Source organism: Salmo salar, chromosome ssa13 (genome assembly GCF_905237065.1).
Source record: "Salmo salar chromosome ssa13, Ssal_v3.1, whole genome shotgun sequence".
Classification (NCBI taxonomy): domain Eukaryota; kingdom Metazoa; phylum Chordata; class Actinopteri; order Salmoniformes; family Salmonidae; genus Salmo; species Salmo salar.
This window is the reverse complement of record NC_059454.1, coordinates 74383188-74395026: the sequence shown is the minus strand read 5'-3', so window position 1 is coordinate 74395026 and position 11839 is coordinate 74383188. Positions and strand designations below refer to the sequence as shown.

The 11839-nt window shown below is 48.3% G+C and overlaps 1 protein-coding gene across 1 annotated transcript in view; it reads right to left on the bottom strand.

Annotated features, from left to right (window-relative positions):
* Positions 1 to 3713: 3713 nt before the first annotated feature.
* Positions 3714 to 11839, bottom strand: part of LOC106567667 (protein phosphatase 1E) — a 66091-nt gene continuing 57965 nt past the window's right edge. The window contains exons 4-7 of the mRNA XM_014137220.2: positions 10930 to 11118; positions 10585 to 10728; positions 10322 to 10415; positions 3714 to 8020 (exon numbers count right to left, since the gene is read on the bottom strand). Coding sequence (XP_013992695.1) covers positions 7119 to 8020; positions 10322 to 10415; positions 10585 to 10728; positions 10930 to 11118 — 1329 coding nt within the window. The 3' untranslated portion in view covers positions 3714 to 7118. The remainder of the gene's footprint in view (positions 8021 to 10321; positions 10416 to 10584; positions 10729 to 10929; positions 11119 to 11839) is intronic.

Here is an 11839-nt window from a genome sequence, read left to right as displayed (position 1 = left end):
CCAGCACACACCTGAGGGCAGCTGCCACATGGGCCTACACACACGCCAATAGCGAGAGTAACACCCCCAAAAATGTTTGGAAAAATTCAGAAGGTCTAATTAAAATCCATCCTGTTGCAGAAGAGGTCAAATAAAACCCTTTAGACAAAAGACTTGGTCTAATCTTTATACATGATAATAGTCACCGTTAAGATACACATTTGTATACTACGAGAACAACACAGAAGATAGAGATACTGAAACTTTTTACTGGTTTACCTAACCTGCAGGTTGGGGAAGAGCTGGTCATGGGTTTGTCTTCAGGGAAGCCCGGCATACAGAGTTTGAACCACCCTGTCACAGGGGGCTGGCCAAGCATAGAAACACTTTCTAGTGTTTCTCTTTGAGACGAATTCAATATGGCCGCCAAACATGGTAGTGTTTTATATACACCGACAACTTTCTAAGGGGTACATCCTAGGTTGTGTCCCATTCTACCGTCGAGCAGAAGTAAAGTGATGTTTGCCCATCAATGTGAGCACTGGTAAGAGTTTTGGAGGGTGGCTGTTGTTAGCTTGATCTGGCTCTAGCTCCCTCTGCCTTGCTCAGTGAAGACAAACCCTCTGAACAAAAGCCTTTCCATGCGCAACTCGTAAAGATTCATTATTGCTTACAGGAACAAAGCATTTTGTGTACATGGACACACAGTGCAGAGTCATGGAGAGCAATGGAGTGGCATAGGAAAAGGAAGGGGAGAGAGGGGAACAGACCTGAACAGCGTGGTCTGTTTCTGTCAGCTGGGGAAGGGTCATACTGGCATGGGGGTTAAAAGGGAAGGGTCATACTGGCATGGGGGTTAAAAGGGAAGGGTCATACTGGCATGGGGGGTAAAAGGGAAGGGTCATACTGGCATGGGGGGTAAAAGGGAAGGGTCATACTGGCATGGGGGTAAAAGGGAAGGGTCATACTGGCATGGGGGTAAAAGGGAAGGGTCATACTGGCATGGAGGTTAAAAGGGAAGGGTCATACTGGCATGGGGGGTAAAAGGGAAGGGTCATACTGGCATGGAGGTTAAAAGGGAAGGGTCATACTGGCATGATGGGGTAAAAGGGAAGGGTCATACTGGCATGGGGGTTAAAAGGGAAGGGTCATACTGGCATGGGGGTAAAAGGGAAGGGTCATACTGGCATGGGGGTAAAAGGGAAGGGTCATACTGGCATGATGGGGTAAAAAGGGAAGGGTCATACTGGCATGATGGGGTAAAAGGGAAGGGTCATACTGGCATGGGGGGTAAAAGGGAAGGGTCATACTGGCATGGAGGTTAAAAGGGAAGGGTCATACTGGCATGGGGGGTAGAAGGGAAGGGTCATACTGGCATGGGGGGTAAAAGGGAAGGGTCATACTGGCATGATGGGGTAAAAGGGAAGGGTCATACTGGCATGGGGGGGTAGAAGGGAAGGGTCATACTGGCATGGGGGGTAAAAGGGAAGGGTCATATAGACATGGGGGGTAGAAGGGAAGGGTCATACTGGCATGGGGGGTAAAAGGGAAGGGTCATATAGACATGGGGGGTAGAAGGGAAGGGTCATACTGGCATGGGGGGTAAAAGGGAAGGGTCATATAGACATGGGGGGGTAGAAGGGAAGGGTCATACTGGCATGGGGGGGTAGAAGGGAAGGGTCATACTGGCATGGGGGGTAAAAGGGAAGGGTCATACTGGCATGGGGGGGGGTAAAAGGGAAGGGTCATACTGGCATGGGGGGGTAGAAGGGAAGGGTCATACTGGCATGGGGGGTAAAAGGGAAGGGTCATATAGACATGGGGGGTAGAAGGGAAGGGTCATACTGGCATGGAGGTTAAAAGGGAAGGGTCATACTGGCATGGAGGTTAAAAGGGAAGGGTCATACTGGCATGGGGGGTAAAAGGGAAGGGTCATACTGGCATGGAGGTTAAAAGGGAAGGGTCATACTGGCATGGGGGGTAAAAGGGAAGGGTCATATAGACATGGGGGGGTAGAAGGGAAGGGTCATACTGGCATGGAGGTTAAAAGGGAAGGGTCATACTGGCATGGGGGGTAAAAGGGAAGGGTCATACTGGCATGATGGGGTAAAAGGGAAGGGTCATACTGGCATGGGGGGTAGAAGGGAAGGGTCATACTGGCATGGAGGGTAAAAGGGAAGGGTCATACTGGCATGGGGGTAAAAGGGAAGGGTCATACTGGCATGATGGGGTAAAAGGGAAGGGTCATACTGGCATGGGGGGTAGAAGGGAAGGGTCATACTGGCATGGGGGGTAAAAGGGAAGGGTCATACTGGCATGATGGGGTAAAAGGGAAGGGTCATACTGGCATGGAGGTTAAAAGGGAAGGGTCATACTGGCATGGGGGGTAAAAGGGAAGGGTCATACTGGCATGGGGGGTAGAAGGGAAGGGTCATACTGGCATGGGGGGTAAAAGGGAAGGGTCATACTGGCATGGGGGGGTAGAAGGGAAGGGTCATACTGGCATGGGGGGTAAAAGGGAAGGGTCATACTGGCATGGAGGTTAAAAGGAAGGGTCATACTGGCATGGGGGGTAAAAGGGAAGGGTCATACTGGCATGGGGGGTAAAAAGGGAAGGGTCATACTGGCATGGGGGGGTAGAAGGGAAGGGTCATACTGGCATGGGGGGTAGAAGGGAAGGGTCATACTGGCATGATGGGGTAAAAGGGAAGGGTCATACTGGCATGGGAGGTTAAAAGGGAAGGGTCATACTGGCATGGGGGGTAAAAGGAAGGGTCATACTGGCATGGGGGGTAGAAGGGAAGGGTCATACTGGCATGGGGGGTAAAAAGGGAAGGGTCATACTGGCATGGGGGGTAGAAGGGAAGGGTCATACTGGCATGGGGGGGTAGAAGGGAAGGGTCATACTGGCATGGGGGTAGAAGGGAAGGGTCATACTGGCATGGGGGGTAGAAGGGAAGGGTCATACTGGCATGGGGGGTAAAAGGGAAGGGTCATGCTGGCATGGGGGTTAAAAGGGAAGGGTCATACTGGCATGGGGGGTAAAAGGGAAGGGTCATATAGACATGGGGGGGTAGAAGGAAGGGTCATACTGGCATGGAGGTTAAAAGGGAAGGGTCATACTGGCATGGGGGTAAAAAGGGAAGGGTCATACTGGCATGATGGGGTAAAAGGGAAGGGTCATACTGGCATGGGGGGTAGAAGGGAAGGGTCATACTGGCATGGGGGGTAAAAGGGAAGGGTCATACTGGCATGGAGGGTAAAAGGGAAGGGTCATACTGGCATGGGGGGTAAAAGGGAAGGGTCATACTGGCATGAGGGGGTAGAAGGGAAGGGTCATACTGGCATGGAGGGTAAAAGGGAAGGGTCATACTGGCATGAGAGGTTAAAAGGGAAGGGTCATACTGGCATGGGGGTTAAAAGGGAAGGGTCATACTGGCATGATGGGGTAAAAGGGAAGGGTCATACTGGCATGGGGGGTAGAAGGGAAGGGTCATACTGGCATGGGGGGTAAAAAGGGAAGGGTCATACTGGCATGAGGGGGTAAAAGGGAAGGGTCATACTGGCATGGAGGTTAGAAGGGAAGGGTCATACTGGCATGGGGGGTAAAAAGGGAAGGGTCATACTGGCATGGGGGTTAAAGGGAAGGGTCATACTGGCATGGGGGGGTAGAAGGAAGGGTCATACTGGCATGGGGGGTAGAAGGGAAGGGTCATACTGGCATGGGGGGTAAAAAGGGAAGGGTCATACTGGCATGGGGGGTAGAAGGGAAGGGTCATACTGGCATGGGGGGTAAAAGGGAAGGGTCATACTGGCATGGGGGGTAGAAGGGAAGGGTCATACTGGCATGGAGGTTAAAAGGGAAGGGTCATACTGGCATGGGGGGTAAAAGGGAAGGGTCATACTGGCATGATGGGGTAAAAGGGAAGGGTCATACTGGCATGGGGGGGTAGAAGGGAAGGGTCATACTGGCATGGAGGTTAAAAGGGAAGGGTCATACTGGCATGGGGGGTAAAAGGGAAGGGTCATACTGGCATGGGGGGTAGAAGGGAAGGGTCATACTGGCATGGGGGGGTAGAAGGGAAGGGTCATACTGGCATGGGGGTTAAAAGGGAAGGGTCATACTGGCATGTGGGGTAAAAGGGAAGGGTCATACTGGCATGGGGGTTAAAAGGGAAGGGTCATACTGGCATGATGGGGTAAAAGGGAAGGGTCATACTGGCATGGGGGGTAAAAGGGAAGGGTCATATAGACATGGGGGGGTAGAAGGGAAGGGTCATACTGGCATGATGGGGTAAAAGGGAAGGGTCATATAGACATGGGGGGGTAGAAGGGAAGGGTCATATAGACATGGGGGGGTAGAAGGGAAGGGTCATACCGCAGAAGTGGATGAGAGAGAGAGGAACTATGGGATATGTGAACAAGCAAGTTTAGCTGGGGAATTATAGCATACACTTTTATGTTTATGGCTTGAAGGTTCAGCGTCTTATAAACGACTGCAGCGTTAGAGGACTGTGAGGTGGGGGACCATTTTGACATTTCAGTGGAAATGTGGCCCAGCATTTGAATTCCCATCTTCCCTTGTCACTCAAGCACTGCTAAAGTACACAACTCTACTTCCAAAGGTGTCACATGAAAAGTACAGTAGAGTGCTGGGGGCTGTGAAGCTTGATATCAACACAGAATATTGTTCCACCATCCTGCTGACTTTACAGTGGTGATTTTAAATAGTAGACTTATAAGACAGACCACATGAATACCCTCAACACATATACACACACCCACACGTACGCCTGCACACATTCATACCTACATGTACATAATATGTGAATTTACGATCAATTCCAATAAGCAATTGGTGCCCCGTCCGAGGAACATTTAGGATGGGAAAGATGTGCGTTTTTTTTGCTCTCCAAAAGAAGCAGAAAGCTTTGAAAAAGCAGGTGATGTGGGTAGGGGGATGAAGTTGGGGGGACTCGGGGCATTTGATAACTACCCTTATATATTCAACTTTCTGGTTGTCTTTCATAATTGGTCAGAAAATGTCAATTTGTGTGGTCCGCTGTTCCAAGAGTCAAAATGCAGGTGTTGCTTATGCAAAGGGAAAGGTACAGAAGCATGGGCATCTTTCTGCCCGAGAGTCAGTGTGCTTATCCACATCCTGCTCTCTCAGAGTGGAACACCAGGATAGAATGCTCAGATTTGCGAGGATACGGTGGATAGCTGATAAAGTATCTCACGATCAACAAACGCCTCCAGAATAGTGTATCCTCCAGGTGTACTGCATCCAGAAACGCTTGTCTTACATCCACAGTCCAAAAACCCCATTACTGTCTCAGTCCTACTGGCCCATCTATGAAGGTCCCGGGAGAGCTCCATGTACATTCTACAACTGGAATACATTCTACTTTCTGGGGATCTTTCATGATGACTGTCCAAATGGCCTTCTGTAAATGACCACCATGTTCTTCAGTGGGGAGGCCACCAGGCGACCAACGGCTAGGTGTTTCAGGGTAGCAGTAAGCAATGACAGTGACTGGGAACTGACTGACTGGCTGGGGGTATTTCTCTGTGTGACTGTGGGTCAGTGAGGGGATTTGGCCACTCATACCCTGTGTCCTTGTCTCCTGCTCCTGGGAACTCAGTGGGATTGGGGAGGGCAGGGGGGGTATGTTAGGAAGAAAAAAAAGTGTGGAAATGGCACAATGTGTTAGTAAGAGTTAAAAATGTCAGGAATGGCACAAACAATTCCTGTTTTCTTAAAGGTGAAAAGATTGGGAGTTTTTCCAACAGCAAGACTGAACTGTCTTTGATATATATTAAACAACGGTTGCCTGGGCCAGGAGAATGGAGGCACATTTTACAGAACCTAGTCATTGCTACAGTATATAGCATCTTCTATGGAGTTTCAATATAAAATAAACATTCATATTTGAAAGGATGGTGAGATTAAGATTAATTTACTATATTTGTCAAACCAGAGATGAAGTCTTTGGCATTCACCATTCTTATGCTCTATTGTTGTTAGTGAATTTAAAAAGCAGGATAGTTGTTGGTTGAGTAGCCTCTGTAAGCGATATGAAACACACGGGTCCATATTGTGATGGGAAGCTTAGAAAGGGTTTTGTTGACTGAGGCTCAAAATTCCCATAAACTTTTTCTTATTTAGGGAAGGCACATGTTCTGCTGAGTCGTCTGAACTATCTTGGCCAAGTAAGTCTGGCAACTTATTCACACCCAGCCTGTTGGGAAGGATTTATTGTCAATGAGAACACATCTCGTGTTTAGTTTTATGTAAACGTTAACTCAATTTGACAGGCATGGCAAGGACTGACTAATGTCTGCTCTTGGATGACGTCATCCCCAAAATTATAAATAGAATATCATTTGTTAATAATATCCCTTCTACATGCCATTATCCTCTATTGTACTCCCATCTGGAATACATATTAATCTATATATGTTGGATTTATTCAGGTAAGTGACCACTACTTATAATCCTGTATTAAGTACTCCCATCTATGTAGATAGAGTGGGCGGATAATGTGTTTTCCATTATGAATCGGAAAGTACAGTACAGTGTGTGTTTGCAATACGGGCCAGGTGCAAGAATTGTTATTGCCTCCTGAATGGGGCTGTGTGGGTATGGGGAGGGGTAGGTAGGTAGATTGCTTCCTGAATGGGGCTGTGTGGGTATGGGGAGGGGTAGGTAGATTGCCTCCTGAATGGGGCTGTGTGGGTATGGGGAGGGGTAGGTAGATTGCCTCCTGAATGGGGCTGTGTGGGTATGGGGAGGGGTAGGTTGATTGCCTCCTGAATGGGGCTGTGTGGGTATGGGGAGGGGTAGGTTGATTGCCTCCTGAATGGGGCTGTGTGGGTATGGGGAGGGGTAGGTAGATTGCCTCCTGAATGGGGCTGTGTGGGTATGGGGAGGGGTAGGTAGATTGCCTCCTGAATGGGGCTGTGTGGGTATGGGGAGGGGTAGGTAGATTGCCTCCTGAATGGGGCTGTGTGGGCATGGGTGCGGAGCCATGTCCTGGATGAGGAACTCATGATGGATGGATGAATGAAATAATGACTGTAGTCAGATAGAGGAAGGGGCAGGAGATCGAGGAGCTAGTGGAGATTAGGTCACATCATCAGATTCTGCTGCCGTGGGGCAGGTGGGGCAGGGCCACCCCGGGCCTCCTCTCGGGGCAGCGCTGGGGGTAGGGCACACTACGGGTGGAGTGCAGCAGGCCGGGGAGCTCCCTGGGGGCACGGCCCCAACGCCGGGACACCCACCCCCACCTGGGGCTCACGCACTCCATCCTCCGGGTGCGCCTCCCCGCGTGGCCAAACAGGGCGGCCGCCAGGGGCCATTGTCCGTCTGAGCTGGGCTCCTGGCAGGCGGGGACACAGGGTTTAGCCTGGGGCTTGTGCCTGGAGCCCTGGAGCCCCTCCTCTAGGCAGGGCAACCAGGCCGCCCCATGGCCCTCGGCAGGCATGAGGTTCTGGGTGAGGGCTAAGGAGGGGGTAGGGTGTGAGCAGGCAGGGGGGAGCCTGATCCGACCATCCTCTCCCAGCATGGGCCCCAGCAGGCCTAGGCTGGTTCTGTCTGTCAACGAGTCCGTGCGGTCTTCATAACCCAGGTCGGCTGGAGCCGAGCACTGCTGCAGGAAACAATGACCCTTCCCCCCAACGTCCGTGGTGCCCCCGTCCTGGCAGCCCATCTCCCCTTGACCTTCCTCCTCCACCTCCTCCCCCTCTTCGTCCTCCTCTCCCGGTGGGGGCGCGCGGAGGTCTCTGAGGAAGACCACAATGACTGAGATGTTGTCGCTGGAGCCGGCGTCACGGGCCGAGGCCACCAGCTTGTGGGCCACCATGGTGCTGTCGCCGCTGTTCTCCGTCAGGTGGTCGCTGACCACACGCACCGCCTCGTCGGGGCTGACTGTGTCATAGAAGCCGTCGCAGGCCAGAATCAGGTAGTCCTCCGTGCCGTCCAATGGGACGATGTGTTGGTCAGCAACGCCAGAGATGTAGGGCTTGTGCTCATTGTCGCCTGTCAATCACCAAGACAAAGCGAGATAAGAAACGAAGAAAACAAATCATGTATTCTTTATATTGTCAAATGTTTCTCATTGAAGCACAAAAACATTTGTGACCAAGTGCTGAACAGGAACCTGTTAAACCCCCAAAGAGCTGACAACAACATTGTGTGATATTCAGTGCTGCTTTATCTGTCAAGTCCACAAGGCTATGCATCTGTGTTTTGAAGTCATGGTTGAGAAAAACAAATAATAAATGTTCATTTAACGTTTAATAATAAATTATACATCTGCTGCTTGCCACCTTATCACCTAGACTTGTTGTTCAGCCCTTTGGCCCAATTCCAAACCGAGTTAAGAGCGCGTAAACGGAATGTTATAACCTTTTTACTTTTTATGCACTTTTCTCTCTTTGCGTATTCATGCTATTCACCTGCTATTCGTTCGGGATGGAAATCTAAGAAATGAAGGTGTGGCAGAGGTGTGTCTACAGATACGCCGTATTCTGACCTTGACTTAATTCCTTCATAATTCCACCACCTTTATGTGAGAGGAAACCATGAATAAGGTTGAGCGAATCTGCAGTTTCCAAGTGGAAAAAGCATCCACTTAATTTTTTATGATAGAAATAACATCATTCTCCATGCACTGTAATTTACAAATTGATAAGCGCTATTGATAAGAGCTAGGTAAATGAGTAATCCGTTTGGAGAAGGGAATTGTAAATATAAATGACACTTGTTTTATTTCACCTGGAGACTAATGTTTAACCAGTCATATGGCAGCAAACTGAAGCATATCAACATTCCCACAGTAAAGTTTATGAAATGCTGTGCCATTATGTAGAATTGTAATTGTACAGCCTTTTAACTTGCAGGGATGGGAACTCTTGAATGGCTTAATTATAGGCTACCCCGACTTTCTCTGCTTCCTATTTCTATCATGTTAAATATTAGTCACTATCAGTATCTACAGTCAGTAGGCCTAATAACCACACATATTCAACTGCCAATTTACTGTTAGTTTCCTTAAGTTGGTATAGCCTACATTATCATTCCATTTAATTCCATTGTTTAATTGACCTTAATTTGCTTCCTCTGTAAAGGCCGTCACGGCTGTGTGGTTGTTGCTGAGGATCATTAGTAACAGTTGATTGAGTCATTTTAAACACCAGTTGGTGTTGAAACGGAGACGAATATGCATATATTTAGATGGCTTTCTTTCATTGATCCTTATTTTCTTAACCCGTTCTCTCCATATATTCTAGTCTGTCGACAAAATAAAAGGTACACCATATTTAAAGGGATGGCTTAAGAAAAATGTACTGAAAACCCTATTGAATGAAAACTCCATGAGAAAATCTGTTGGCCAACAAGTGTGACACCTGCAAAGCCCGTTACACACCTTCATAAGGTCAGTTTGAAACTACTGAGAAGTGCATAGGAAAGGCGTGCGTAAGAATGGCGTCATTTTGGGTCCTTTGTGACTAATGTATTTATATATACGTATGAATATCAGTGTTGCAATATCTGTCTTCTCTCCTCTCCTTCATGCAGCAGGAATTAACATAACAGTTGTTATGTAGCAGCCATTTGCTGTCGAGGAAGCGGTTGTTTTGATATCAGATTAGTGGAGCTTTAGGATTAGGGAACAGCAGGTCACAGTAGAGCTTTCTCACTAGCCACCACTAAAATAACTATCAGGAAATAAGACTAGAAGCTAGCCTCAAGTTGCCTTGTGCATCAGGGTTGGGGGTCAATTAGAATTGAGGTCAGTTATTTCCATTTTTGGGGGGAAATAAAATCGAATCACTTCCTGAATAGACTTCAATTGACCCCGACCCTATTGTGTATGTAAATAGTAACAGTTGGATTCTAAGGCAGTCTTCACAGTGGATTCCAATGTAGAGGCCATTTGTTTTCAAGAGAACAACAGCATTGTTGTGATTGTGATGTGGTATTATTGGAGCTGTGAGATTATTCCATCTAATCCCATTAGGATTGTAAATACCTGCAGGGAAATCAGACTGGTCACCTAACCTAAAGTTACGTAAAACTTGTGTATGCATAAAGTTACAGGAAACCCTCAACCCCCACCTCTGGGTTGCTATTTGTCCCCCACTCAGCACAGTGTCAGCTGATCCTTGGCTCAATCACCAAGATAGTTTAGACAGATTATGGGCCTCCTGCTGAGTGGTGAGCTGCACACACACGCACTCTCTGCACGACACACACACACTCTGCTCGACACACTCCGACCCCTTGTACTTTATACGGTAATTGTATAAATACAAGGCATAGAGTGATTGTTTGCACCTATGGCTCTGGATACGGACAGGCTGCCATTAACCCTCCACGTGCCGAACCAGATGACACAGCCTCCCAGAGCCTCAATACGCTGCTTCTCATCCTGCAGAGGGAGAGAGAAAGATAGTATTATGTACAATGACATGCGGTTGTATATGAGACAGACATCTCTACTCAAGTGATGTTAACCCCTGTGTGTGAAGTGAACAGTGATTAAGTGAGTGTGTTTGTGTGTGTGTGTGTGTGTGTGCGCATGCGTGCGTGCGTTTGACCTCTCTGTCAGGCTTGTGAGGCTTCATCAGTTCCACGGCCTGGCCCTTCTTGACCAGCATGACCTGAGAGTCCCCTAGCCAGGCCACATACAGGGTCCGTCCCCTCAGGAAGGTCACCACCCCCGTGGTGCCGCAGCGCAGGTTCTGTAACACACAGACACACACAGACAGACACACACACATACATACATACGGGTGGAAGCACACACACACATTTAGACATAAACATATATGAATGTCCGGTAACATGTCTACTGGGTCGTTCCATTTGATTTCAATCAGTTTTTGACCACACCCCATTTGATTGAATGAAAATGTCCATACTATACCAATTTGAGCCCTTACCTCCATCTTAGCTTTACGGATGAAGCGTTCATCGGTGACTCTGAAGGCGCGACACAGGGCCTCCCCCGGATCTTGGCTGAAGCACTCCTGGTGCACCATATTGACGTGGAGGTGGTTGGCGGCGTAGATGGCGGCGTCCACGCCCCCATGGCCATCGAACACGGCGAAGAAGGCCTGCTCCTCCTGGTCCTGAAAACACACACACACAGGTCAAAGGTCAAAACAGTATGACAGGAGGATGAGCCTGCAATGTCTTAGAGCTTCAATACTTTCAGGAAGCACTCTTATTTCTGCACTTCATTCACTTCATCACCTGTTCTAACATGATAGTAATTCATGTATAGACTCTCATGAAGAGTATGAAGCAATGCAAAGCATTCATCTGTCTCAATCATCTTTACAACAAGCTTCCATAAAGAAATTGAACTCATCATAGTAATGTTTTCTAAATTACAATTGCTTCTACAGCATAGTTAGTTGCGTGTCACTCTCGTGACGTTGTGTGTTTTCCATGAATGGCATGTGTAGTAGTGCCTCATCACAAATATGCAAATCAAATATAACCTGCTTGCGTCTCCATCTATTTGCTTTAATTAACTGGGGTTTAATGCCAGTTAGCAGGCTTACCCGCCACTAGCATGCTTAGCTAATAGAATGGGATAAACATTTGATCCAACTGAATAATTATGTCAGGATCCTTGCGCTTGTGCATCTGTCTGTCTGTCCCGGGGACGTCTCACTGGCCAGTTGGCTCAGAGGGGACGTAAGGGGAGGACTGGAGAACTAATAAGGATAGGACTTCAATGACTGATTGACTCTGTGTGGCTCAGATAACATGTCATTATCAGGCTGGTGTGTGTCTGTCAAAACAAATCACATTTGATTGGTCGCGTATACATATTTTGGAGTT